This window comes from Orbicella faveolata, unplaced genomic scaffold (assembly GCF_042242905.1).
Source record: "Orbicella faveolata isolate gen_17 unplaced genomic scaffold, um_ofav_v1 contig_24, whole genome shotgun sequence".
NCBI classification, from domain to species: Eukaryota; Metazoa; Cnidaria; class Anthozoa; order Scleractinia; family Merulinidae; genus Orbicella; species Orbicella faveolata.
The window spans coordinates 13,134,112-13,158,771 of NW_028301552.1; the positions used below are offsets into that span (position 1 = coordinate 13,134,112).

General features: G+C 41.8%; 3 protein-coding genes and 1 pseudogene across 3 annotated transcripts; 2 read left to right on the forward strand and 2 right to left on the reverse strand.

Moving 5' to 3' along the window:
• Positions 1-7: 7 nt before the first annotated feature.
• Positions 8-6,785, forward strand: LOC149110454 (zinc phosphodiesterase ELAC protein 1-like). The gene is made up of 3 exons (XM_089292127.1): positions 8-466; positions 5,333-5,827; positions 6,493-6,785. The coding sequence occupies exons 1-3, from the start codon at positions 94-96 to the stop codon at positions 6,708-6,710; spliced, it is 1,086 nt and encodes a 361-aa protein (XP_089148253.1). The 5' UTR covers positions 8-93; the 3' UTR covers positions 6,711-6,785.
• A 799-nt stretch (positions 6,786-7,584) lies between these two features.
• On the reverse strand, positions 7,585-9,444 carry LOC110052508 (uncharacterized). The gene has a single exon (XM_089292126.1). The coding sequence runs from the start codon at positions 9,374-9,376 to the stop codon at positions 8,207-8,209; it is 1,170 nt and encodes a 389-aa protein (XP_089148252.1). The 5' UTR covers positions 9,377-9,444; the 3' UTR covers positions 7,585-8,206.
• A 1,407-nt stretch (positions 9,445-10,851) lies between these two features.
• Positions 10,852-16,066, reverse strand: LOC149110455 (uncharacterized; annotated as a pseudogene).
• Positions 16,067-17,892: 1,826 nt separating this feature from the next.
• On the forward strand, positions 17,893-20,084 carry LOC149110456 (uncharacterized; the record flags this gene model as incomplete). The annotated part of the gene is made up of 4 exons (XM_089292117.1): positions 17,893-17,933; positions 18,567-18,732; positions 18,828-18,898; positions 19,394-20,084. Coding segments are annotated over 4 exons (681 nt in total), but the record flags the coding sequence as incomplete, so codon positions are not given.
• Between the last annotated feature and the right edge of the window lie 4,576 nt (positions 20,085-24,660).

Sequence of the window (24,660 nt, forward strand, 5' to 3'; positions counted from 1 at the left end):
CCTGAACCGATCTCAAAGAACGCCTGACGGAAAATGGACAATTTGTGGAAAGAATAACTCGACTTTATGATTAGATAGAGTTTATGGTTGCATATGGAACTTCACTTTCTTGGGACAGGCTCTTGCTATCCATCTCCCCACAGGGGAGCATCGTGCACAATTCTTCGGCACGATACTGGCTGTTGGATGTTTGACTGTGGCGAAGGGACTCAAATTCAATTGATGAAGAGTTCCATTAAACCAACAAGAATTAACAAGATTTTCATCACGCACCTTCATGGGGATCATCTCTTCGGTTTGCCTGGTCTACTTTGCACTATGGGAATCAACTGTGCTGAAAATAGGGAGCCCATTGAAATCTATGGGCCTGTTGGCTTGAGAAAGTTCATCAGAGTGTCTTTGGGGTTGTCACAATCATTGCTTGGCTTTAGCTACTCAGTGAACGAGCTTCACTGTGTTACTTCAGGTGAATTTTTAAGTTTAGTGGCTCATCTGAGGCCATAAGGTTTCCTCTATATCAGTACTTTGGATACTTTATTTGTATTTAAATACATTTACAGGTGTAGGAAGGGATTTCAACAAATGCCCAATTAATCCACTAAACATTCAGGTAGAGGGGTAAGATGAGTCAAATTGTAGCAAGATGGTAGTACCCTTGTATTTGGGCCAGAAAGTAAAAAAGGCATCAAGGAATATAATATGGTTTACTTTATTTGTGAATGATACAAGATAACAAACATTGTGGCCATTGATTTGCCTTCCCTTGTCATTGATGAAAGAGAACAGCAAGAACAACATAAAAAAAAGCATTCGGGCAGCAGTCACATCAGACTAGCATATTCCAGTGAATATCTCTTTTGGTGCAGAAAATACTGTGTGGACATTAATGGAGTGGGGGTGGGGGGTGGGGGGTGGGGGGTGGGGGGCACTTCTGATTTTAGCACTTGTTCAACGTTACAAGTACATACATACAGTATATACATAATACTTTATTCTATCTCACATTTTGAGCAGCCAAAAATAGGCTAGTATCTCCAAGAAAATGAAAGTCAAAATAAAGTAACACTATATTTATTGAATAAAATATTAACTTAGAAGAAGTTACAATTAGCCAATTAACTTTTGTTGTCGAATTGCTTTAATTAGGTAATTGAGACAAGAAATAGCTCGTAATCTGTCAGGTAAAACATTCCAGAACTTAGCTGCTAGTAAAGAAATTCAAGCCTTAAGTGGTAGTGCAGGGTTTACGAAGGGTGAGGATATCAGTTTCCCTCATAAAATAGTCTATAATATGTTAAATGGGCCAATTTCATACATGCACGATGACATAAGCCCTAACCAATAATTATAAAATGGACCTTGCCAGGGAAGCCAAGGAGAGCTAATTGTTAGGCTAATCTATAGGTACATGTTAATAGAGGGAAATGGTTGTGAAACCCAACAAAGCTCTGTGTTCCATGAATGCAAAACAAAAGATTGTGCATGGTCGTGAACCTTCCATCATAAGTCTTGGCATCTTTGTTTGCTCCAGCCCTGTGATGTTTGCCAATCTTCATAGACATTTCTCTTTATTAATTATGGCGAATCTAAAATAGAGATCTCTGCCACAGATTAACATGATCAACTAATTAGAAATGGATTTACTTCCTTAAGCCAAGGGAAATAGTAAATTACTCCTCAGTGTCTTCATGTAAAGTAAGGGAGTGCCATGGCGTCTTACTCGGTGAAAAGGCTAAATTTTCGAGTACTACAGTTGGTTTTTGAAGTACTTGTGCTTCTCTCAGCAAGTTATTACGATCATAACTTCTCTGATAGCGATTATATCGGAAATTTGGGTAGATATCAGCAGCAATGTGTTACGGCAACAAAGCAAGGCCCGATGAGCGCGGCCATTTTGGGACTAAAGCCAGTTTCAGCATTCCAACCGAAGAACTTCAAGCGAAAATTCTTTCACTCTGTGATGAAATATACTACAAATGGTGTTTCAACTTTCAATCCTCGTATTTTGGAGCTCGAAATTTTTAAGGCCTGTGATGTAAACCCGAATCCTGGCCCGACTACTCCAAGTGATAACAAGAATGACAAGACAGTCAATTTGTCCAAGGTATGTTTACCAGGAAAAGGTCTCAGACTAGGACAGTGGAACGTAAACAATCTAACGGACACTAAGTTTGAGCAGATAAGGTTATTACTAACCACTAGACGTCAAGAAATCGATGTGCTTTTTCTCCTCGAAACATTTCTTAAACCAAACAAACCTGACTGCGTTCTAGAAATACCTGGCTACACGCTCCTCAGGAAAGACCGGCAAGGAACCAAGAAGGGCGGCGGAATTCTCGCCTACGTTGCTGACAATCTAAAAGTCGAAAGAATTACAAGCCTGGAAGAAATGGATCTAGAAACCGTCTGGTTACAAGTCTATCCCTATAAATCAAATCGCCCGATACTCACAGGAGCTGTTTATCGCCCGCCTTCTTCAACGGCAGACGCGGATGCCAAACTGGAGCTTAACATTGAAACAGCTTATTTAAGAAACCAAGAAATGTATGTGTTTGGAGACTTTAATATAAACTTCTTGGATACATATGTCTACAAACATCATCGATTAGCAAAGGCATTAAAAAGCCTAAATTTAAGCCAACTCGTGCACAAAGTTACACGTCCCGTGAGCTCAACTTGTCTCGACCATGTCTACACAACGCATCCTGGTTTTGTTACTGAAATCTCTGTACCAGATATTGGTCTTTCAGACCACTTGCCAGTTTTTATTAGACGTAAACACTCCAAAAAGCAAAGAGATCAAACCCACAGTACCATAGAATATCGTGACTTCAAAAATCTGAATACAAATGAACTATTACATGATCTACAATGTGCCCCATGGGACATTGCCTTTGTTTTTGATGATTTAAACTATGTTTTGATTACAATGGAAACAATGCTAAATGACGTTTTGGACAGGCACATTCCACTAAAATCTAAATGCGTCAAGAAACCGAACCAGCCTGCTTGGATGACTAAAGAGATCTTGTCGTCTATGAAAACAAGAGACAAGCTGTTGAAAACGGCGCGAATTTCAAATCTGCCTGCAGACTGGGAACGCTATACGCATGCAAAGGGTAAAACTACAAGTCTCATCAAAAAAACAAAGAGAAGTTTCTTCCGCAAGAAAATCGACGAAAACAAAGGAAATCCAAAAGGAGTTTGGCAAGCACTCAAAACATTAAGTGGGACTAGTAAACCTCGAGTTCGCATCGATAAATTAAACACAGGAAACAACATCATTAGTGACGAAGCTTCCATTGCAAATGAGCTTAATCAGTACTTCGTAAACATCCTAGATCAAATTGGCAAGGAAAACGACGCTGGCGTAGAGTTTGATGACACCAAGCTGAAAAATTTTGTCTCTTCGCGATTGAATGATAATGTGGCTTTCAACATCCCTCCAATAACGTCTAAGCAGATCATTGACACCATAGGGAAAATCGCTTGTAACAAGGCCTCTGGGCACGATGGGATAAGTATTCGTGTACTCAAAATTATTGCACCAGCGTTTGCAAGTCCATTATGCAAATTGCTGAACCTTTCAATATCGACAAACAGTTTTCCAGACCGTTGGAAAGTAGCAAAAGTTACACCATTGCACAAGGGTGGCGCACGAAACGATATCAACAATTACCGCCCGATATCAGTTTTACCTGTCATTTCGAAGATTATCGAAAAACACGTAGCCAGCTGTCTTCTTAAGTTTTTACATGACAACAACATGTTATATGAGTATCAATCAGCCTTCAGGTCAGGTCACTCTACAGAAACAGCTCTAATCAGACTTACGGATCACATCCTGAAAAACATGGACAATGACGAAGTGACCGGTCTGGTATTTATAGATTTTGGTAAAGCTTTTGATGTTATAAATCACGAACTTCTTCTAAAAAAGCTGTCTATTTACTGTGCAAGCCCTCCGTCTGTTGCCTGGTTTCAGTCGTACCTGTCTCAGAGAAAGCAATTTATTACATTAGGGAAAACCACATCTGAACAGCTGACTATCAGACAGGGCGTTCCCCAAGGATCAATATTGGGACCGGTGCTCTTCCTCCTGTTTGTCAATGACATGCCTCTAAACATTCACAAGTCAACTATGGATATCTATGCAGACGATACCACCTTGTCTTTAAGCTCAGACTGGAAAGCTATTCCTGCACTAAACAAATCATTAACAAAGGACTTGACAGAAGTTGAGAAATGGGCTAGTGAAAACAAAATGTTTATAAATACCAAGAAAACCAAAGCGTTGTTGGCTACGGGAAAGCGTCTGCGCAGACGTATAACCCATGACGCAGGAAAATTTAAAGCTAGGATGCAAAATGCAGAAATTGAACAAGTTGGTAGCCATAAACTTCTTGGAGTGATAAGCGACGAGAACCTAACTTACGAAGCACATGTTGACGAACTATGTAACAAACTTTCAAAACGAATTGGTCTTCTACGCCATATAAGCTGCTACTTGAAAAAGAATCAAAAATTGATCTACTATAACGCAGTAATCAAACCACTCTTCATGTATGCAAGCACAGTATGGACATCGTGTAACAAAGAGGCACTCGAGAGAGTTCTCTGTATGCAAAAACGGGCTGCGCGTATTATTCTTGCAGCACAACGTACTAGTCGAACTGTCACTTTATTTAATAAGCTAAACTGGATCCCCTTTTACAAAGAAGCTTATATAAATCGATGTGCACTGGCCTACAAAATGATAAACAAAACTTTACCTGAATACATGAACACATCTTTAAGGAAGAACTCTGACGTCCATTCGAGAAGTACTAGAAATTGTAATTTAAATTTATTATGCCCCTCTCACAGAAACGCCTCTGAGGGAGGACGCACTTTCGCTGTCAGAACTATTAAAGATTGGAACAGTTTACCCCGGTCTTTAAAAACAGAGAAGTCCGTTAAATCGTTTAAGGCTAAATTATGTAATACTTTTCTTAACTCTCAGAAAACTAATGGAATTTTTTAACTCTTATTATTCGTAGTATGTTTGAAATTGTAAGTCCAGTTTATTATTTGTAACCATTTTTAATAGTAACTTAATTAAGTATTTTATTGTAAATAATATCGTATTTTAGCATTTTATTGTAAATAATATATTTTTAGCATTCTAATTATTTTAAGCTGAGGGCCCCAAGTTTATCAGTAACTTAAGTTACTGTCACGGGTCACCCTCATTAAATAAAGTCTTTCACTTCACTTCACTTCACAAAAATCAGACTCCACTGACAAGGTCTCTGCTGCACTGACTGTACTGAGAAAAAAATCTTTTATGCAGGTTTTGCTCAAGACAGCAGTGTGGAATGGACACACTCCCTCTCTGCATCAGATAATCTGCACCCAAATGAGACTTCTGGGAGGACAATTTATGAAGGTGATAATGGCAAATGGCAAGTTTGTCAAGAAGGAAATTTAACTGTGTTTGCAGCAGCCCTAAAGCACCGTGTTACATGTTTTGGTTATGTAACACAGGAGCAACAATTGCCAGGAAAACTGGATCCTGATCTTTTAAAACTGAGAGGTATTTCTCCAGGGCCTCTTTATGGAAAGATCAAGAACGGAGAAACAGTCACAGCTCCTGACGGCAGCCTGGTGATGCCTGCAGATGTCCTGGGACCACCACGTCCTGGCCGTAAAGTTGTTATACTTGGGGATACATGTGACTCATCAAGGATTATGGACTTGGCTTTTGATGCAGATATAGTTGTTCATGAAGCTACTCTTGAAAATGAACTGATGGAAACATGCATAGATCATGGTCATTCAACTCCAGGTATTTTAATTGATTTATTTATCACTAATGACGCTCTTCAAGATTTAATTCAATATCAATACTTGAAGGCAGAATTCTAGTGTATGTAAAAGGTACTCTTTATTGTTTGTGAAAAATAGTAAATTAAAATGTTTTAAATAAGCATTTGATACAATCACAACTCTATTGTTATGGTACAAATAGATATGCCATATTGTTGCCATTTGTCAATGATTTATTTTTTCTTTAATTTCCACTAAGTCTTAAGAGAAAATGCAAAGATGGTCAGGGGAAACATGCTGCTTAATAATAGCCTTCAAAAATGGGTTGAATTCATCCACTGCAAATAAAGAAATAAAACCTCATTAAGTAATTTTTGATTGTTAAGGTAACGATACTGACATTGTAATAAGACATTACAAATCAAAACTATCATCAAATTGAAGGAAAAACGAATGAAAATTAATTAAATAGTGATCTTTTAACTCCAGTAGAAAAACACCAAAGATGTGATAAATCAATAAATCAATAATATTAATATATAAAGACTATTGTAAATGTTTTATGATACACCATGTGTCACATTTAATAAATATTGTTATTTATTTAGTTTAGGTTCTCTAACATTTTAGCTCTTCTCAATTATCGCATTCATGTTTGCACTTGTGTTTTTTCTTATCCTACAGAAATGGCTGGGTACTTTGCAGCAAAAGTCCAAGCCAAGAAGCTTGTTCTTACGCATTTTAGCCAGAGATATAAGGGTGTTGGTGACAAAAGAGCAACCAAGACTGGTGACTGTGTTAGCATAGAAAAGCTTGTTAGGCAAGCAGAAATAGCCTTCAAATCAGACAGTGTAATTGCTGCTGAAGATTTTCTGGTCATCAAACTTCCCCTCAAACACTAATGATAATGGATCTTGGGATAAGAAAATACATATGTTGTGGTTTAATAAAGGTATATTGGTTTAAAATGTTTCAAACCAGGTTGATTTTTGTTTTTCAGTCTCAGTGTTAAAGGGCCATTATAATCATTGTAGCAGACTCATGCAGACCTCAATAAAGCTGTACTCCCCTTAAACATATTGTGAGTGGTGACAAGAAGTGGGGACATGCTGCATTGACAGTTTACCTCATTTGACATGCCAGTAGTTCTGCTGCAGCAACAAAATTTTGTTCCTACGACATGGTGCATGAAATTCAGATGAGTTGAATTGATGTGTCATGAAGTAGGGACAAAATAACCTCAATTCTCAGTGTTGAATCACGTGAACTGCTCTAGAAACTGTCTGTGCAACAACATAGAAGTGACCCAATATCTGTTTCATTTGCACCAGCTTGTTTACTGTCCCCACAACATGCGTCCTATGCATACACACTAAGGGACTTGTCCACACTTTGTGTCCTTACGACATGTCCCCTGTGTGTGCCAACCTTAAGGAGAATAGGGAGATGGATTAAGCTCCCCAGGGATGAAGATGGAAACAGTGGTCTCCTATAAACATGAGGTGGGTGTGATCATGGCACCTTCTTGGGGCTTGAAAAAATGACAAAAATGACTTGTCTTTCTTTTTTTTTTTACCCCAAAAAAGAAGATATACTCCTTTTTGCAATAACTTTGTGACTTGTCAATCATGCTCTGGAAATGATGATACAGGAAATGGGTCTGGAAAACATTCCACTAGTCTGTACTCCAGCAAGGAGTTTAACTCCCTGATATAAACACTGCTTGTACTGTGGAGACATATCGCATGTTAGATTGATTTATTTTTAATTACCGGTAAGTGTAATATATTTGTTAATCACAAATTGCAGCATTACAATTTCACAAGGAAATTAATAGCAATATTTTACCAGAGCAATTTTAAAAAGTTAAAACTTACTTCTAAGATTATAACAGACATTACAAAAAAAAAATTTATTGACTGAAAGTGTGAGGCTGGCAGAATGAACTGAGATATGCCAATAAACTAGCTAACTCGACCAGCTTTTGTTCATCAGTCATGAACACGATTAAAATCATAATCTTATGTGATTGAGGAATCACTTAAAAAGAAATAAATATGCAGCCAGGACCTTTACCTACATCATAGTGTCATATTTGCATATTCAGTGTAAGTAGAACATGTCACAATGTCACAATGAGCCCCTAGAAGGAATGCCGCTGCTGTTGTGTATAGAATACTCAGTATTTACAAAATGAAAAATAACTTTTAAAATGTTATGGGCAATGCACATTTTTATTGGACATCAGTGAGTATAGATTACTCTGAGGCATTATTTTTAGGAAGTGCTGCCTCTTATATGACTCATGAACAAATCATTAATAATTCTGTAAGTAAAGTTTGGGCTAGCTTTATATTTTGCTACCAATGTTAGTAATAGTAATTAAATTACTATTCAATCATATAGCTGCAAATGGATGGAGATCCAATCTGCCCAAGGCATCTCCATTGAAATAATACACAGGATACTGGTTATTTGGCTGCCCATTTGGTCCAGCTCCACCCGCATTTCTCCAGTGTTCTCTGAATCGATCTATTTCTCGCTGTCTTTGTTCCCCCCTCAGGTTGTAAATGCCATTTCCAATGAGACCTCCCAAGGTCCCTCCAACAGCAACACCAGTAGCTCCACTCCAGGGACCCAAGACAAAAGCGATGGCACCAATGCATCCACCCACACCAGCTCCTATCTGGGCACCTGGGCTTCTAAGGGCGAGGGACACCCATGTGTAAATGACCCCAAAGGCAAAGAGTATCATTTCTATGACCTCTTGAAGAATGTAGATAAGGCTAGTTCCCAGGAGCTCAACAGTCGCAGGATTCTCCAGGATAAGCCGGAAGATTTGAACAACAGGAGGCAGTGCAATTCCCAAGTTATCCTCATCAGGGTTCAGCACGGTGCTAGTTATGATCAAGAAGTTCCTGACATTCAAGATGGCTTCTTGAACAGTCAGGGATTTTCCCTGAAGGGTCTGGAATTTTTTTGCATCGTGATAGGCCCCCTCTAACAGACTGATCAGTGACGTGTATCCACCAAAATGGCCTGGTTCTGGCTTCTCTGCACTGGTGGAGATTTCAACGCTTTTCTTCGCCAAGGCATCGGAAATGCTATTCCTCAGCACTTGCTGATGATGCGGGCAGAGGTACAGATCTCGTTTGCCACTTTTTGCTGTTGTGGGATTTATGTTGTCGCAGGAAGGGTGACGACAGACAACTTTGGTCGACATGAAGTTGGGATCAAACTGAAGAAGCACGATTTCTTCGTATGCCCCCAGGTGACCAGGATTTCGCAAAGTCACTTTGTTTTCAAAGTTGACTCCAAAAAGCTTTCTGGCGTCGCGAAACTGGGATTTGTTCACTTTCGGCGGTGTTGAGACATTTTTGAGGTTGCGAGGAAGATCTCGATGCCAAGCTTGCACCGTCTTTGACACGACTTCGCCATTTATTCGGCCGTCCATCTCCGATCTCGAATACGAATCCTCCGCTTTTTTCCCAACATTTTGGAGTAAAGTCGCGACTTTTCTGAATTCTTTAGCCTTTGATATCTCAGCGTCAGATGCCACTACCGCCATTCTTGAAGTTACCGTGTTTTCCTTGCAAAGGTTATTTGTCTCATTTTAGAGAATTCGTTGGGGGAAGCCCCATCGATCGGCTCCCCATGCAAACGTGCCTTGGGAGAATTTGCACTCGTCTGATAAAACATGAGGCGTTCAAATACGATATTCTCCTTTCCTGTGCTTGATGACTTGGTACAAATAGGCTTTGGCACGTTGCCCTTTCACTTTCGATCACGCGTTAAGAGCATTTTGGGGAATAAATTATTTACTTCTTAAAGCAAGATTAGATTTTCCCGTTTTCACTGTTTGGATTCGAACACATGGTGCTTCTTCGGAAAGGAAAATGTATTAATGTTAAAGTTTCTCAAATAAAAGACTAAGAGTGTTAATGTTACAGTTTTGCAAATTATCAAAGACTAAATCGACGTTAAAAATAAATTTGGTTTGATTAGCAAAGCAACGCGGGGAAAACCCCTCTGTCTATGTCATGGTTATGTATTGTTCTCCGTAGATCTCGCAAGGTGACCTGGTAAGGACTCAATATGGCGGTGTCACAGTGATTTGGGTATCCCTGAGTTTTGGGTACCCCCGTACCCAAATCCCTAGTGTTTTGGGTACCCAAAACACTGAAAGCTTGAAACTGGGGCAAGTGAAATCATCCACAAGTCTGCTCAAAACCCAATTATCTTCTTACTAAGCTTTGTCTCAACAAATTAAAGCGTTATTTTACTTGATATAAAGACAATAAGTCGCTGAAAATAGTCGCAATTTAGAACAGACTGTCTGATCCGAGTCCGCAGTATAACGACATACAAAACCGAATTCGCGCGCCAAAGTGCCTTGTATGAACATGCGCTTGGTGCCTATCGATAACCCTTGAAATGCCGTTATTTTAAACACGAAAGGCACATTCTAAACCTCGTATAGTTCGGCAATTAAATTTAATCAATATGCGAACGAACACACTGAGATACGGCCGTCACGCAATATGCACACTAGTCTCAAGCTGTGACTGACCTCTGTGTATGCTGCCTGTCTGAAATAAATTTTGTCTTAGACTTGTTTATTTATCGCTCTTTCCTTGACCATCCCTCCCATTAGATTTTGCCGGCGAACAGTTCTCTATGCCATTTAACGAGGTTTTTTTTCCTTTGTTTTGGGAAGAAATCCAAAATAAGTATAAATAAAGTGGACAAGGCTTAAATCTTTGGACAAGGGAAACAAGTAAAAGTAGGATACCCGAATCACTAGGGATTTGGGTATCCCCTTCTGAAGTGTTGGCTTGCAATCATTTCTTTAATTGTGGGTAGCCAAATCGACCGAAGATAGAAAGGCAAAGCAAACTTACAAAGTCGAAAGTCAATCAAGAGAGAAAAGGACTAGAAATGCTAAATTGTAAGGGATACCCAAATCCCTAGTGATATGGGTATCCCCTTCTGGAGTGTTTGCGCCAGTTAAGAAGATAAGGCAAGAACCAAGGCACGACCGGCTCGTGTAAGGCTTTTAATCAAACTGGGATAAAACTAACAGCCGAGTAACAGTAACAATATGGCGGACGCCACGCTACGAACAACAGCTAAAACGCATGCTGAGTCCTAGTACCGCTGACCGGTACTGGCGTGACTTCTTTCTTCTTGTTTCATAAGTCTTTTCAACCCAGTAAATACATAAAGTAAAAAGGGGCATAGTATGCCACATAACAGGAACCGAGAACATAGTGGAATGTACTTGACGCTAACTTATATGCAAGGGAAAGTCAGAGTTCAGTGACATAATCTACAAAATGCGTAGGAGGACGGCGGACACGTGAGGATCTTCGTAGGTCAGGAGTGGGAGGGTCTGCTGACATGACTGCGTTTTCTAATGGGGTGTCATCAGGGCATGACGGCTGTGTAGCTGCGTCAACCATGATATGGTCAACAGGAAAGGCACAGGCTTGTGGTGTAACACAGTGAGAGCTGTCAGATAGCTGATGCGCTGAGGAAGAGATGGCATCAGGGATGTCAGGCAGAGAGGGTGGAGGGCACGATGTGGTACCAGGTTCGTCTTCATCGTCTGAGTCGTTACTGCGACGTGTGTGGGGAACACGTAAGGGGTCGGCCAAGTCAGATGGGACCTTGAAGCACTCTGATAGTTTGACATGGTATGATGAGCTGCGTAATTGGTATCCAATGAACTTTTTGATGTCACAGAACGGTGGTTCTATGGCTACAACAAGGTAGCGGTCGCGGGCTCGAGACTTGTTCAGGTCGGAATGGAGGTACACTAGGTCACCAACATCAATCTGGGGAGTAGGGCGCCTTTGTTGCACAGGGGCCTTAGAGCGCTCACTGTGGGGGTGGTTGGAGAGGCGCTGCTTGTGCTGGAGGGTAATTAAATGGTCGTCGGCAAGGGGTAACTGCTTGTTTGAAAACTGGTCCCGCTGTGTCCACATTTCTCGTGAGGATAGGCCACGTGAACGGATACGAGAGTTCAAGGCAGAGGTGGCTACGGCGAGAGTGAGGGGAGAGACAGCACCACCAAGAGGCTCCTGACGTAGTAGTTCTGTTTCCAACTCCTGGACAGCTCTCTCAGCTATGGGGTTCTTGTTGGGATTTTTGGCCTGGCCAAGCTCAATTGTAATTCTGTGCTTCTCTAAGAGTGGGTTGACTAGGGCCTTAAAGCCAGGTGCAGGGTCAGTACGGATCACAGCGGGTGGACCATCCATAGGGCGCATTTCCAAGCAGAGTTTGACGATGGCATTGCGTAACGTTTGGTGCCGCTCATCTTCAAGCAATAAACTGGAGGAGTAAGAGGTCACAGTCTCGCTGAGGACAAAGATAAGCTGGCGAGAGCGCTTGATGACGTCTGCTGCGGAGGACCGACCAATAGCGTCAGGTGGTGGCGAGGTGGACTGGTCAATACGTGCGGTTGGAGAGTTTCGGAGTGCCGCACAGGAATGGCATCCATCAGAGACACGAGAGACTGCCTTGTCCAGATCGAGGGCGAAAAGATAGCGTTTGACGACCATCTTCAACTGGTGGCAGGACGGGTGGCTAAGCTGAATGTGAAGAGCGGTCAAAAGGCCATCCAAGGCTTGGCGGGGGACGATAATGCACTCCCTGGACGGTGACAACGGTTCATGACGCTGCACAACAAGGAGGCCATCACTTGCAATTGACGCAACTTGTAAATACCGTTTGACGTCCTTGATGTTAGTCAGTTTCTTGGAAGGTCTCGTACCCTGGACAAGGTGAGCGTGTGTCCGGCGCAGGTCTGGGCATTCACACTGAACAGCCAACCAGGCGGGCCGGCTGGTGAAGGGAAGGCGGACGCTCCCTTGGAGGATATCTTGAACAGACACGGCTCGGACAACAGAGTCGCTAGTTCGAGTGATGAAAGAACACACCTGACAGGTCTCGTTTTCACAGGGGGCGGCGTTTCGGCTTGCAAAGTCTGACGGGAGGATATCAGCGCCTGAGACGTGCCTTACAGAAGCCTGGTAGCGGCTTACGACAGATAAGAAAGTGGATACACGAGGGCTGGCAGAGAACTCCCCACGACAGAGCTTCTCGTACGCTTGGACGCAGGGCTTACTGTCAGTAAGGATACAGGCCTTCTTGGACGACTGAATAAGATACAGGCTGAAGTGCTTAGTAGCAGCCGCAATGGAGAGGGCTTCTACCTCGCTTGGAAGCCACGTTGTCTGGGACCCCCGCAACTTAGCGCTGAAGAAACCGGAAACATGTAACTTGTCTCCGCGCGTCACGTAGAGGGTAGCACCTATTCCTGGGTCCCTGACAGCTCCGTCAGTTACAATCCATAGCTGGTCCTCAGGTCTGGGTAACTTGATTGTGAGCGCAGATGAAAGGGCATTCTGAGCACTACGGAATGCACCTCTTAGATCATCGGTCCAGTTTATGGATTCCTGGGAAGGACGACCGGCCGTTACAGCATCCAAGGGAGTGAGGTAACGCGAGCACCTTGGGATGACGCGGGAGAGGACCTTGTATGCCCCAATGAAGGATCTCAATCGACCAACAGTGCTTGGCTCAAGGTACGTGGCGGGGGTGTTTAGGCGGTGGGGACTGGCGGAGAGAGAGCCAACAGTCCAGATCCAGCCAAGAATAGTGGTGCTCTTGGGACTGATGATGGTCTTGTGGGCAGACAAACGCAGGTTACACTTGTGTAGGGCTTGTAGGACCTTCTTCCAGTTGCATAATAGCTCTTGGGGTGTGTTGCCGCCACAGTATAGATCATCCGCAATTTTGGCCACGGATCCATCTTGTAGTAAGGGGCCTAGGACGCGGGACATAACCTCTTCCAGGGCGGTTTCCGAACCGGGCATGCCCATAGCGGAACGAACGTAGACTCGTACTCCTTTAAAAGGAGAGGCAACGCCGCCGTACTTCATGGACTCTTTGGCCAAAGGGATTTGATAAAAGGCACTTGTTAGGTCGGTGACAATGATGTGTGACCACTGGGCGATGAGTCGTAGGGTGGAGTCAACATTAGGCAGCAAAGATGGTTGAGGCTTACTGTATCTGCCTACGTCAGCAAAAGCAGTGACGAGACGAGAGCCGCCATTGGGCTTCTTTACCAGGAAAGAAGGATTTAGGTATTCAACAGTGATACCAACATCTTCGGGGCGACGGAAGACTCCGAGTTGCTCTAGGTGGTCAAACTTCTCTTGGAGCTCGACGAGTTTATCTCGTGCATATTGGGGGAGGCGACCTTTCCGCTGTGGTGACTCAACAGGGCCCATGTTGACCTGTGCTTGGTAAGGGCCTGCGGATCCATTGTAACCAGGGAACTGGGAGTCGTACTCTCTAAGCAGGGATTGGAAATTGGCCCTGATGGCCTGAGGTAGGATGCTGTCTGGGTCTACCTGAACGGATGCGGAGTGACTGGAATTAGAGGGTGATAACGGACGCTGAGCAGGAAACGGGCCTGGATCCTCTTTTGGTTCGAAGACAGGAGTGACTCGGCAGAAGTGTTCGTGACGCTTAAGTGTGCGAGGCTCGGTTGACAGGTTTGGTATGCGTATGGCCCGCGCAACACTTGAAACGACACTAGGCTGCGGCCACAACTGGGATGGCTTGAGTTTATGTGAACTTGGTGCATCAGTACGCGGCTCAAGTGCATACTCTGAATCAGGAGGAGCATCGTCTGGCAGCTGTACTTCTAAGAATTCTCCGGGCCAAACAGTCTTGGAAGGAGTAGGAGCACGGAGAACAAAAGCCCTACGAACAGTTGGGGGGGGGGGGGCTGGGTGGAGACTTGGACCCATACGTGTAGACAGACCCATTGCCAAGGAGCACCTCTCTCTTAGCGGGACGCACAGCAACATCATTTGCCTCCATAAAGGGGGTCCCGGCGAGTACTTCAACATCAAGATCCTCTACGACAAGACCTTCGAACGTAAAGTCTGTGTTGTCGCGGGTGAAGGTTGTTCGTATCTCACCGACCACCCGAAGTTGAGAAGAGCCATCAGCCTGCTGGACGGACTGGGCACTTGATATCACAGGACATCCGAGGTGTTTCGCGGTAGAGTGACGGATCATATTTCCAGTGGCGCCGCTGTCAATGGTGACGCGGACCACACGGTGAGCATGAAAGACATCCATATAAGGAGACAGACGGGTCTGTACACGGTAGGCTACGACATCTGGGGTAGGCAAAGTGGGATCAGGGTCGAGGTCGCAGTCGGTGTCTGGTTTGTTGTCGAGAATGCCAACGATCTGTCTCGCTTTTACCATGAAGCGCCTGTCATTGTCAGGGAGGAAGGTACACTGACTGAGGAAGTGGTTTGTGTTAGAGCGACCGGCTTGCTTGCATAAGGGGCAGACCTTGTCCTGATGAGGTTGTCTGGTGCGGAACTTAGAGTTACTCCTGCCACCCGGACGGGGGCTACGAAAATCGTCAGCTACCGCTGCACGCAGGATCCTAGCGTCATCGGAAGTGCGGATTTCCTCAAGGAGAGAGGTAAGGGCTTGTGAGATTTCTGGCTTAATTGAGGCGAGGGTGCGAGATCTCAACTCCGTGCCGTAGCGCTGCTTGACCAATCGAGGAAGGCTGGGGTGAATGAGTCGTAGCCAGGTAAGGACGACGAAGTTTTCGAGAGTGGAAGTAAGTTCCTCATCCTCTGAAACATGTTCACCATGGTGGGTTAAGCCATTTGCACGCAGTAAGGAATCTTCCACAAAGGCCATGAGGCGTTGGTACAGGTCCTCAGGGCGCTCATCTGCCGCAAGGTGTATGTCAGAAAAGTCGATAAGTTGTGCACCGGTGACCTGGAATCCAAAGTGTTGTCGAATAGCTTGCCAGATGAACTCAAGAGAGGTTGAGTTTTTTACCAGCGTGCTACGCGAAATAATAGGGCAGTAATTGGCGATTTGTCCCAGCATCAGCTCGAGGAAGTTGGGTTTTTGACGAGCGGTTAAGCGTCGAGAGAGTGGTACAGTTTCGCCATCGTTTTCGAGTCCTCGAAGCGGTTGGGCTTTGGTCTTTTTCAACCATGTAAAACCATCCGCGAGGAAGGAGGCGAAGTTGCTGTCTAAGGATAGTGTGTACAGTAGATTTTGCTTCCAGTTTTCAAAGCTATTGATTGTTTCCACCTTGGAGAGGCACCACTGCTTCGGTGCGCGGTGAGTAGACGCCATAACACACGATGTAGAACTCCGGACGTGTTGTCACAGCGAAGGATGCACTGTTTTAGCTCACGCGGTCGAGGCAGAAAAGAAGCTTTCTACGGCGAAAATGCGGCTCGGGTTGAACCGAACGCTACCACCACGCCAGTTAAGAAGATAAGGCAAGAACCAAGGCACGACCGGCTCGTGTAAGGCTTTTAATCAAACTGGGATAAAACTAACAGCCGAGTAACAGTAACAATATGGCGGACGCCACGCTACGAACAACAGCTAAAACGCATGCTGAGTCCTAGTACCGCTGACCGGTACTGGCGTTGTTTGTCCTCGTTCCTTTAATTCAGGGTAGCCAAATGAACCGAAGATTAAAAGGAAAAGAAAACTTACAAAGACGAAATTCATTTAAGGGAGAAAAAGACTAGAAATGCCAAGTTGTAAGGGATACCCAAATCCCTAGTGATATGGGTATCCCTTCCTAGAGTGTTTGTTTGTTATCGTTTCTTTAATTTTGGTAGCCAAATCCACCGAAGATTAAAAAGGCAAAGCAAACTTTCAAAGACAAAAGGCGTAGAAGTCGGGAAAGGAAAAAGAAATGCGAAAAATTAAGGGATACCCAAATCCCTAGTGATATGGGTATCCCATCCCAGAGTGTTTATTTGTTATTGTTTCTTTAATTCAGCGTAGCCAAATGAACCGTAGACGAAGAGGAAAACAAAACTTACAAAGACGAAATTCATTCAAGGGAGGAAAGAACTATAAATGCCTAAATGTAGAGGATACCCAAATCTCTAGTGATATAGGTATCCCCGTCCAATATGACTAGGTGTTATCCTTTCTTTAGTTCGAATTGAGGGTAGCCAAATCGACCGAATATACCATTTACCATTCAACTCGGAAGGGACTAAGATGGGCTCTTTTTGAAATAAAAGTAACAAAAAGAAATTCATGCCTTAAAGTAGACCGAGAGTGTCCCCGGAGATCTTTAGTAAAATTGTTGATTTTTGACTGAAGAAAAATTTACGGGATACAAAATATTTAGTCCGAACATTAACGCGATATTTGCATGGTAAAGTATCCAGTTCATCTTGAATGCTGAATGCATAAACGAGCCAGTAAAACATTACAATCAACGATTATATGTCAAGATGATCCCTCTAAATAAAATTTGTTACACCTTTTTTAGAAACTTTTCCTGAATGTTCCTTACGAAGCACTGTGTCGAAAATTACAATAATGTAGGATAGGCTACCGTGTTTGCAAAAGAGATAAGCTGGACCAATATTACTGTATTTATCCTGAATCACGTGCGATATGTCATCCGTTCACGTTACACTTCGCGGTAGCTGTACGCAAAGCTTTGTAATAAAGAAGTTGAAAAAAAATTGACAGTTAGAACGTCTATTTTTCTGGTCTAGAGCATTTGTAATAATGTAATATATATCCGATGGAAAAAACTACACAATTTTAAACTGCATCCACTCAAAACGTTCCTCGAGTCTTTATTCTCATTAGTTAGTCGTTAGTTCGTCGAGTCGTTATTGCATTTTTTGTGCACTTCTAGCTATGCCTTTTTTTCCCTTCCAAACAATCTTTTGTACAATTTTTCAAGTTAAAAGGAATAATTTTTACACCAAATTATATAATAGGAAAATGGTCACCATAATCATTTAAGAGAAAACCTGTCCTTATTTTGTTGTCCAGCTAAGGAAATCTCTTGATTTTGTGTATGTTCACGCGCTCGTGTTCGCGCGCTAGTGACGAGAAAATCGTGCGCAGTAGGGATGCGCAATATAAGGAATCCCCTTAACGAACTCTTCGCGGCGTTTTGTTGTCATGTGTATGCGAAAGTAGCTGTTGTTTATGGTAAATTGTTTTTACCATCCTTGTTTTTTGGAACCGAGATGACCCAGAGCGTATGTGGAAATTGTGAATCTCCATTCAGCAAGGTAAGTAAACCTAAAATGCAATGAAAATGAGGAAAGTATTCTTACTCTCCTTTATCTGTAATAGAAGCCGACCATCTCGACTTGGCCTCGAGAAGGACGACATACGTTATAACGATGAAGAAACGATATTTCGTGCTTCTCTTAAATCAAATCTGTATGTATGTTAGCGGCCACAAGGGAAACGCGTAATCTGATTGGCTTATGACAGCGGCCGTCTAACAATCGATACAAACATGAAAGGGAAAATGGGGTTTGAACTTCGTATTTTCTTGCAGTTTGCACATCAAAATATTGATTTGCTTTATAGATTGGCCAATGAGTTATGCTAAAAGAACTAAACAGTTCTCCCTCGTGTCCTATCGACTTTGATTAGACAGATGCCATGGAATATGGTGTGACTGAGGAATCATGAAACTTTTGCATTCCTTTGAGATAAGCCAGTCAAAGCTGGGGAGCCTAATAATACGTAACGTTCTAAAATGTGATGAGATCATTGATCCTTGCCGGTAGGGAAAAAAATTACCCATTACACAAAATAATAGGAAATTTCTCATTTCCCACACTTTACGCGTTCTGATCAGTTTAGATTTATTTTAAAGATAACAATATTGTTTTTTTATTGTATTACTTCAGCAACCAAAACACTCGAATTGAAGAAAAGGTGGGTCCTGACTCACGTAATACGGTGGAAAAAAATCAGACGGTGCTGAAGGAATCTGTCAGTCCGTTGGTAAAGAACGAAGAAGAAAAAGAAAAAGAAGAAGAAGGAATGAAGTTGCGACGCAGATCCAAGATTAAGGTCAGTGTTCTTTTCTTTCCACCTGTCAGGTTTTTGTAATTCGTCTTTTCAGTAGTTTAAATTACTGTCAATTTTTGTTATATTGGTTTTAAGAGAGAAAATACAAGTCGTCGGAATGGTTAATGGCACACCATCTAAAACCGAAGCATGCGCAGCAAAAACTAGGGTAAGCTAGTATCATGGTGAACTGTGCACCAGCACTAGCAGTAGCACAAGCGATCTATCTATTTATTATATGGAGAAGAGTGTTTTACTGGGAACTAAACCACTCGTAGATTCCATACGCCACTTCATCCGGGACCCGAGTGGCGTATTTTCCGTATGTCACCTTTGTGAGTGTCGTATCGTTCAATGAAGTCGCTTTTGTTGAATTGGTTTCTCCATATAATAAAAGAACATTACACGTTGGCTCGAAGATATGAATTTTATGTTCGCTCACTCGTGAGATATTGTTCTTGCCACTCGAACATAAAATTCATATCTTCTCGCCACCGTGTAATATCCTCTATTTATCCATCCATCCACCCTTCCGTCCGTCCGTCCGTCTGTCTGTCTCTCTGTCTGTCTGTCTGTCTGGCTGGCTGGCTGTCTAACCCAGTAAACGGTATTTCGACGCGCAAGGGCCTTACTATACTTTTCTTAACTTTTTCTTCGAAAACAGTGAATCGGAAGATGAAGCAGCAGCGCAGAAGGAAGCCAAGGAAATGATCGACGAGGTAGAAAAACAGGGCGTGCTTAAAACGATCATCAAGAAAGCTTGTGAAATAAGCGAAGAAGCGCTCGCAGACCTTGGTCGAGGCGGTAAAAGAGGCTATTTAGCTTTCCGTGAGCTTACCACAGAAAAAGAAGGCGACAATCAAGACGTTGCAAGCTTTCGACAAAGCTTAAACGCACGATTGCAAGCCTCAGAAACCTTGTCAAGTGCCTTGGAAGAACAATTAGCTCGTCGCTTCCCGAAGCACTTGAGATGGGACAGAGAGACAGTTGCTAGCCCAACGGTGAAAATGATCGCTCACCGTATGACATACGTAACCGGTGAAATACTGCGTCGGTTCAAAAAGTGATTTTTTTTTCTCCTTCTTGTGAACTCAATTTTGACTATGGGTTTGCCGAGACTCCAATATGGTAGTACGTACACAACTGTCTCTATACTGCAGAGGACACAAAGATTCCATAATATCATTAGTAAAAACGGTTGAAAAAATTACCAAGTTCAGGCAATATTATGAGGTAAAACTAGAAATTTCCTATCCTTACCCATAACATGTCACTGGAAATATGGGTATGATCTGTCGACTAAGGATACCATAATAATAATAATAATAATAATAATAATAATAATAATAATAATAATAATATCATCAATAGCTGTGCGTTTTCTATAATAATAATAATAATTATTATTATTATTATCATTATTATTATACATTTGTATAGCGCTAATACTATGAAATATTCAAAAGCTCTTTACATATAAAAACAAGCTCACAAACTAAAACAAAGATCTATGAAAAGGATAAAATGTGCTAGAAATACAACAATATAAAACGGCTCATGCAACAAAAATTATAAACAGTCGAGGCGATTTTAAAAAGATATGTTTTCAATCGTTTTTAAAAATGTCCAAAGACGAGCTTGATCGTATGGCCAAGGGCATATACAACCATTTCATTTTTCATCAGGGCATACGACATGTCATTTCTCGCACTTGCCCTAACATTATAAAGCCTAGTTTCAACATTACCTACTGGATTATATATTCTTTGTTTTGTTATTATAGTCAACCTAACAGCTGGTTATTTCCCTTTACGCCTATTATATTCTCGTAGGGCGCGTCTATAAAACAAGATAATTATATTAGATGGAGTGTGTAATAAACTGCTGATTTGTAAAGGCACGGTATTCTCGTTTGGAATGTTCTCGGTACACAGCGATGTATTGGACGTGGATACCAGTATCACTACAGATTTACATATACCAAATATTCAGCTCTCCCTTACATTTTAACATTTCCAATCATTTCCTCGTTAAATGGTGAAGTCTTTATAAATTTTCTTTGCCTTTTTATCTTCGGTCGATTTGGCTACCCTGAATTCAAAAAACGATAACAAACAAACATATTGTAAGGGGATACCCAAATCACTAGGGATTTGGGTATCCCTTACTTTTTAGCATTTCTAGTCCTTTCCTTACTGGAATGACCTTTGTCTTTGTGAGTTTACTTTACCTTTTAATGCTCGGTTCATTCGGCTATACCATGGATAAAAGAAACGATAACAAACAAACACTCTGTAAGGGAATGCATATATCACTAGGGATTTGGGTATCCCTTACAGTTTAGCATTTCGATCTAGTCCTTTCGTCGTTGGAATGACTTTCGTCTTTGTAAGTTTTCTTTTCCTGTTAATCTTCGGTGGATTTGCCTACCGTGAATTAAAAGAAAAAAAAAAAAAAAGAATAAACAAACACTCGAGAAGGGGATACCCATATTGCTAGGGATTTGAGTATCCCTTCCGTTTTCGCATTTCTAGTCCTTTCCACATTGGAATGACTTTCGTCTTTGCAAGTTTGCTTTGCTTTTTTATCTTCGGTTCATTTGGCCACCCTGAATTAAAGAAACGATAACAAATAAAGATATTGGAAGGGGATACCCATATCACTAGGGATTTGGGTATCCCTTACGTTTTAGCATTTCTCGTCCTTTCCACATTGGAATGACTTTCGTCTTTGCAAGTTTGCTTTGCTTTTTTATCTTCGGTCGATTTGGCTGCCCTGAATTAAAGAAACAATATCAAATAAACATTTTGGAAGGGGATACCCATATCACTAGGGATATGGGTATCCCTTGCGTTTTAGCATTTCTAGTCCTTTCCATATTGGAATGACTTTCGTCTTTGCAAGTTTGCTTTGCTTTTTTATCTTCGGTCGATTTGGCTGCCCTGAATTAAAGAAACAATATCAAATAAACATATTGGAAGGGGATACCCATATCACTAGGGATTTGGGTATCCCTTGCGTTTTAGCATTTCTAGTCCTTTCCACATTGGAATGACTTTCGTCTTTGCAAGTTTGCTTTGCTTTTTTATCTTCGGTCGATTTGGCTGCCCTGAATTAAAGAAACAATATCAAATAAACATTTTGGAAGGGGATACCCATATCACCAGGGATATGGGTATCCCTTGCGTTTTAGCATTTCTAGTCCTTTCCACATTGCAATGACTTTCGTCTTTGCAAGTTTGCTTTGCTTTTTTATCTTCGGTCGATTTGGCTACCCTGAATTAAAGAAACAATAACAAATAAACATTTTGGAAGGGGATACCCATATCACTAGGGATATGGGTATCCCTTGCGTTTTAGCATTTCTAGTCCTTTCCACATTGCAATGACTTTCGTCTCTGCAAGTTTGCTTTGCTTTTTTATCTTCGGTCGATTTGGCTGCCCTGAATTAAAGAAACCATATCAAATAAACATTTTGGAAGGGGATACCCATATCACTAGGGATTTGGGTATCCCTTGCGTTTTAGCATTTCTAGTCCTTTCCACATTGCAATGACTTTCGTCTTTGCAAGTTTGCTTTGCTTTTTTATCTTCGGTCGATTTGGCTACCCTGAATAAAAGAAACAATAACAAATAAACATTTTGAAAGGGGATACCCATATCACTAGGGATTTGGGTATCCCTTGCGTTTTAGCATTTCTAGTTCTTTCCACATTGGAATGACTTTCGTCTTTGCAAGTTTGCTTTGCTTTTTTATCTTCGGTCGATTTGGCTGCCCTGAATTAAAGAAACAATATCAAATAAACATTTTGGAAGGGGATACCCATATCACTAGGGATTTGGGTATCCCTTGCGTTTTAGCATTTCTAGTCCTTTCCACATTGGAATGACTTTCATCTTTGCAAGTTAATTTGCTTTGCTTTTTTATCTTCGGTCGATTTGGCTACCCTGAATAAAAGAAACAATAACAAATAAACATTTTGGAAGGGGATACCCATATCACTAGGGATATGGGTATCCTTACGTTTTAGCATTTCTAGTCCTTTCCACATTGGAATGACTTTCGTCTTTGCAAGTTTGTTTTGCTTTTTATCTTCGGTCGATTTGGCTGCCCTGAATTAAAGAAACAATATCAAATAAACATTTTGGAAGGGGATACCCATATCACTAGGGATATGGGTATCTCTTACGTTTTAGCATTTCTAGTCGTTTCTCCCCTTGAACGCCTTCTGTCTTTGAAAATTTGCTTTACCTTTTTAATCTTCGGTCGATTTGGCTGCCTAGAAAGGGATACCCATATCACTAGGGATTTGGGTATCCCTTACATTTCAGCATTTTGATCTAGTCCTTTCCTCATTGGAATTAATTTCGTCTTTGTAAGTTTGCTTTGCTTTTTAGATTTGGCTACCCTAAATTAAAGAAACAATAAGAAGCAGGCACATTGCAAAGGCAAGTAATAGGAGAGACAATCAAGGAAAGAGCGATAAATAAACAAGTCTAAGACAAGGTTTATTTCAGACAGGGAAGATACACAGCGGTCAGTCACAGCTTGAGACCTGCATGTTGTGTGATGGCCGTATCTCAGTGTGCCCGCTCGCATATTGATTTTATTCAATGGCTGAACTATCCGAGGTTTAGAATGCGCCTTTCTTGTTTAAAATGACGTGCATTTCAAGGGTTATCGATAGGCACTAAGCGCATGTTCATACAAGGAGCTTTGGCGCGTGAATACGGTTTTGTATGTCGTTATAAATGCGGACTAGGATCAGAGTCTGTTATAAAATGCGACTATTTTCAGTGACGTTATGTGTTTATATCAAGATTAAGAAAGCTTTTATTTATTGAGGCAAAGCTTTGTAAGAATATAAATGGTTTTTGAGCAGAATTATGGATGATTTCACTTGCCCCAGTCTGTGGTATTTAACGCTTTCAGTGTTTTGGGTACCCAAAACACTAGGGATTTGGGTACAGGGGTACCCAAAACACGGGGATACCCAAACCACTGTGACAGCCGCCAAGGCCGGCCAAACTTAGGAGACCCTGTTAGGGGTAAATTCCAACAAGCGACATGGCCTTGAAAAGGCGACATGAGAGCTATGAATTGGCGACGAACGACACACTACTCCAGCGAAATAGAGAAAGCGACACCAATGGCAAGATAGACCGACAACGAATTTCGGAACTGAGAATGCATCGATTGTCTTAAACGTCTGAGTCGAAGTGAAGACGCATTTCCAGAGTTTTAAATGTGTTTTCCTCTCTCACGCGCGATGTCTACGGGTCGTGAAACCCAGGCTTTCTTATATATGCTAAAACGTCCACGTGCAATAAATCGAGTCCGTCATTGTTGAGTATTTTTTCTCACTCGCAGCTTAGTGAGCAGTGCCCTAAAACGCCTAAAAACATGCTTAAGGAAAAAGGAAAGAGATCTTCGACCGTCTGCTTCATATTTTTATTAGTGGGTCACCAGTGGAAGAATATGAAGCTGTATTATCAGCAAATGGCATTATGGAAGGAAAAGAGAGACAGGCCTAGGGAAAGCTGCCAAGGTCTTCTTGTCTTCAGCAGAAGATAAGGGTTACGCCAAATTCAAAGGAAGAATATAGATAGCAGAGATAATCTGATTGAGGCCGTTGAGATTTTGAGTTAAAGAACGGTTGTTAAACATAAACATGGTGAAAATAGTCATGGGTTCGATGGTACATTAGGTCCAAATACTGACTGGAAAATGGCTGAAAATAACAATTCCAAGCGTCTAAATTTCAAAAGTTCCTGGGGTGAGCATGTCCCCACATCCCCTAGGAGGTTAGCAACTTCAGCGCTCGAAAGCATGCCCAAACCCTGAGAAAGCATTGAAGTAGCTAAGAAGTCTTTTCCTTCATTCTGAGTCAAAATATGATGCTTTAAAAGTAACCATAAAGTAACCATTAA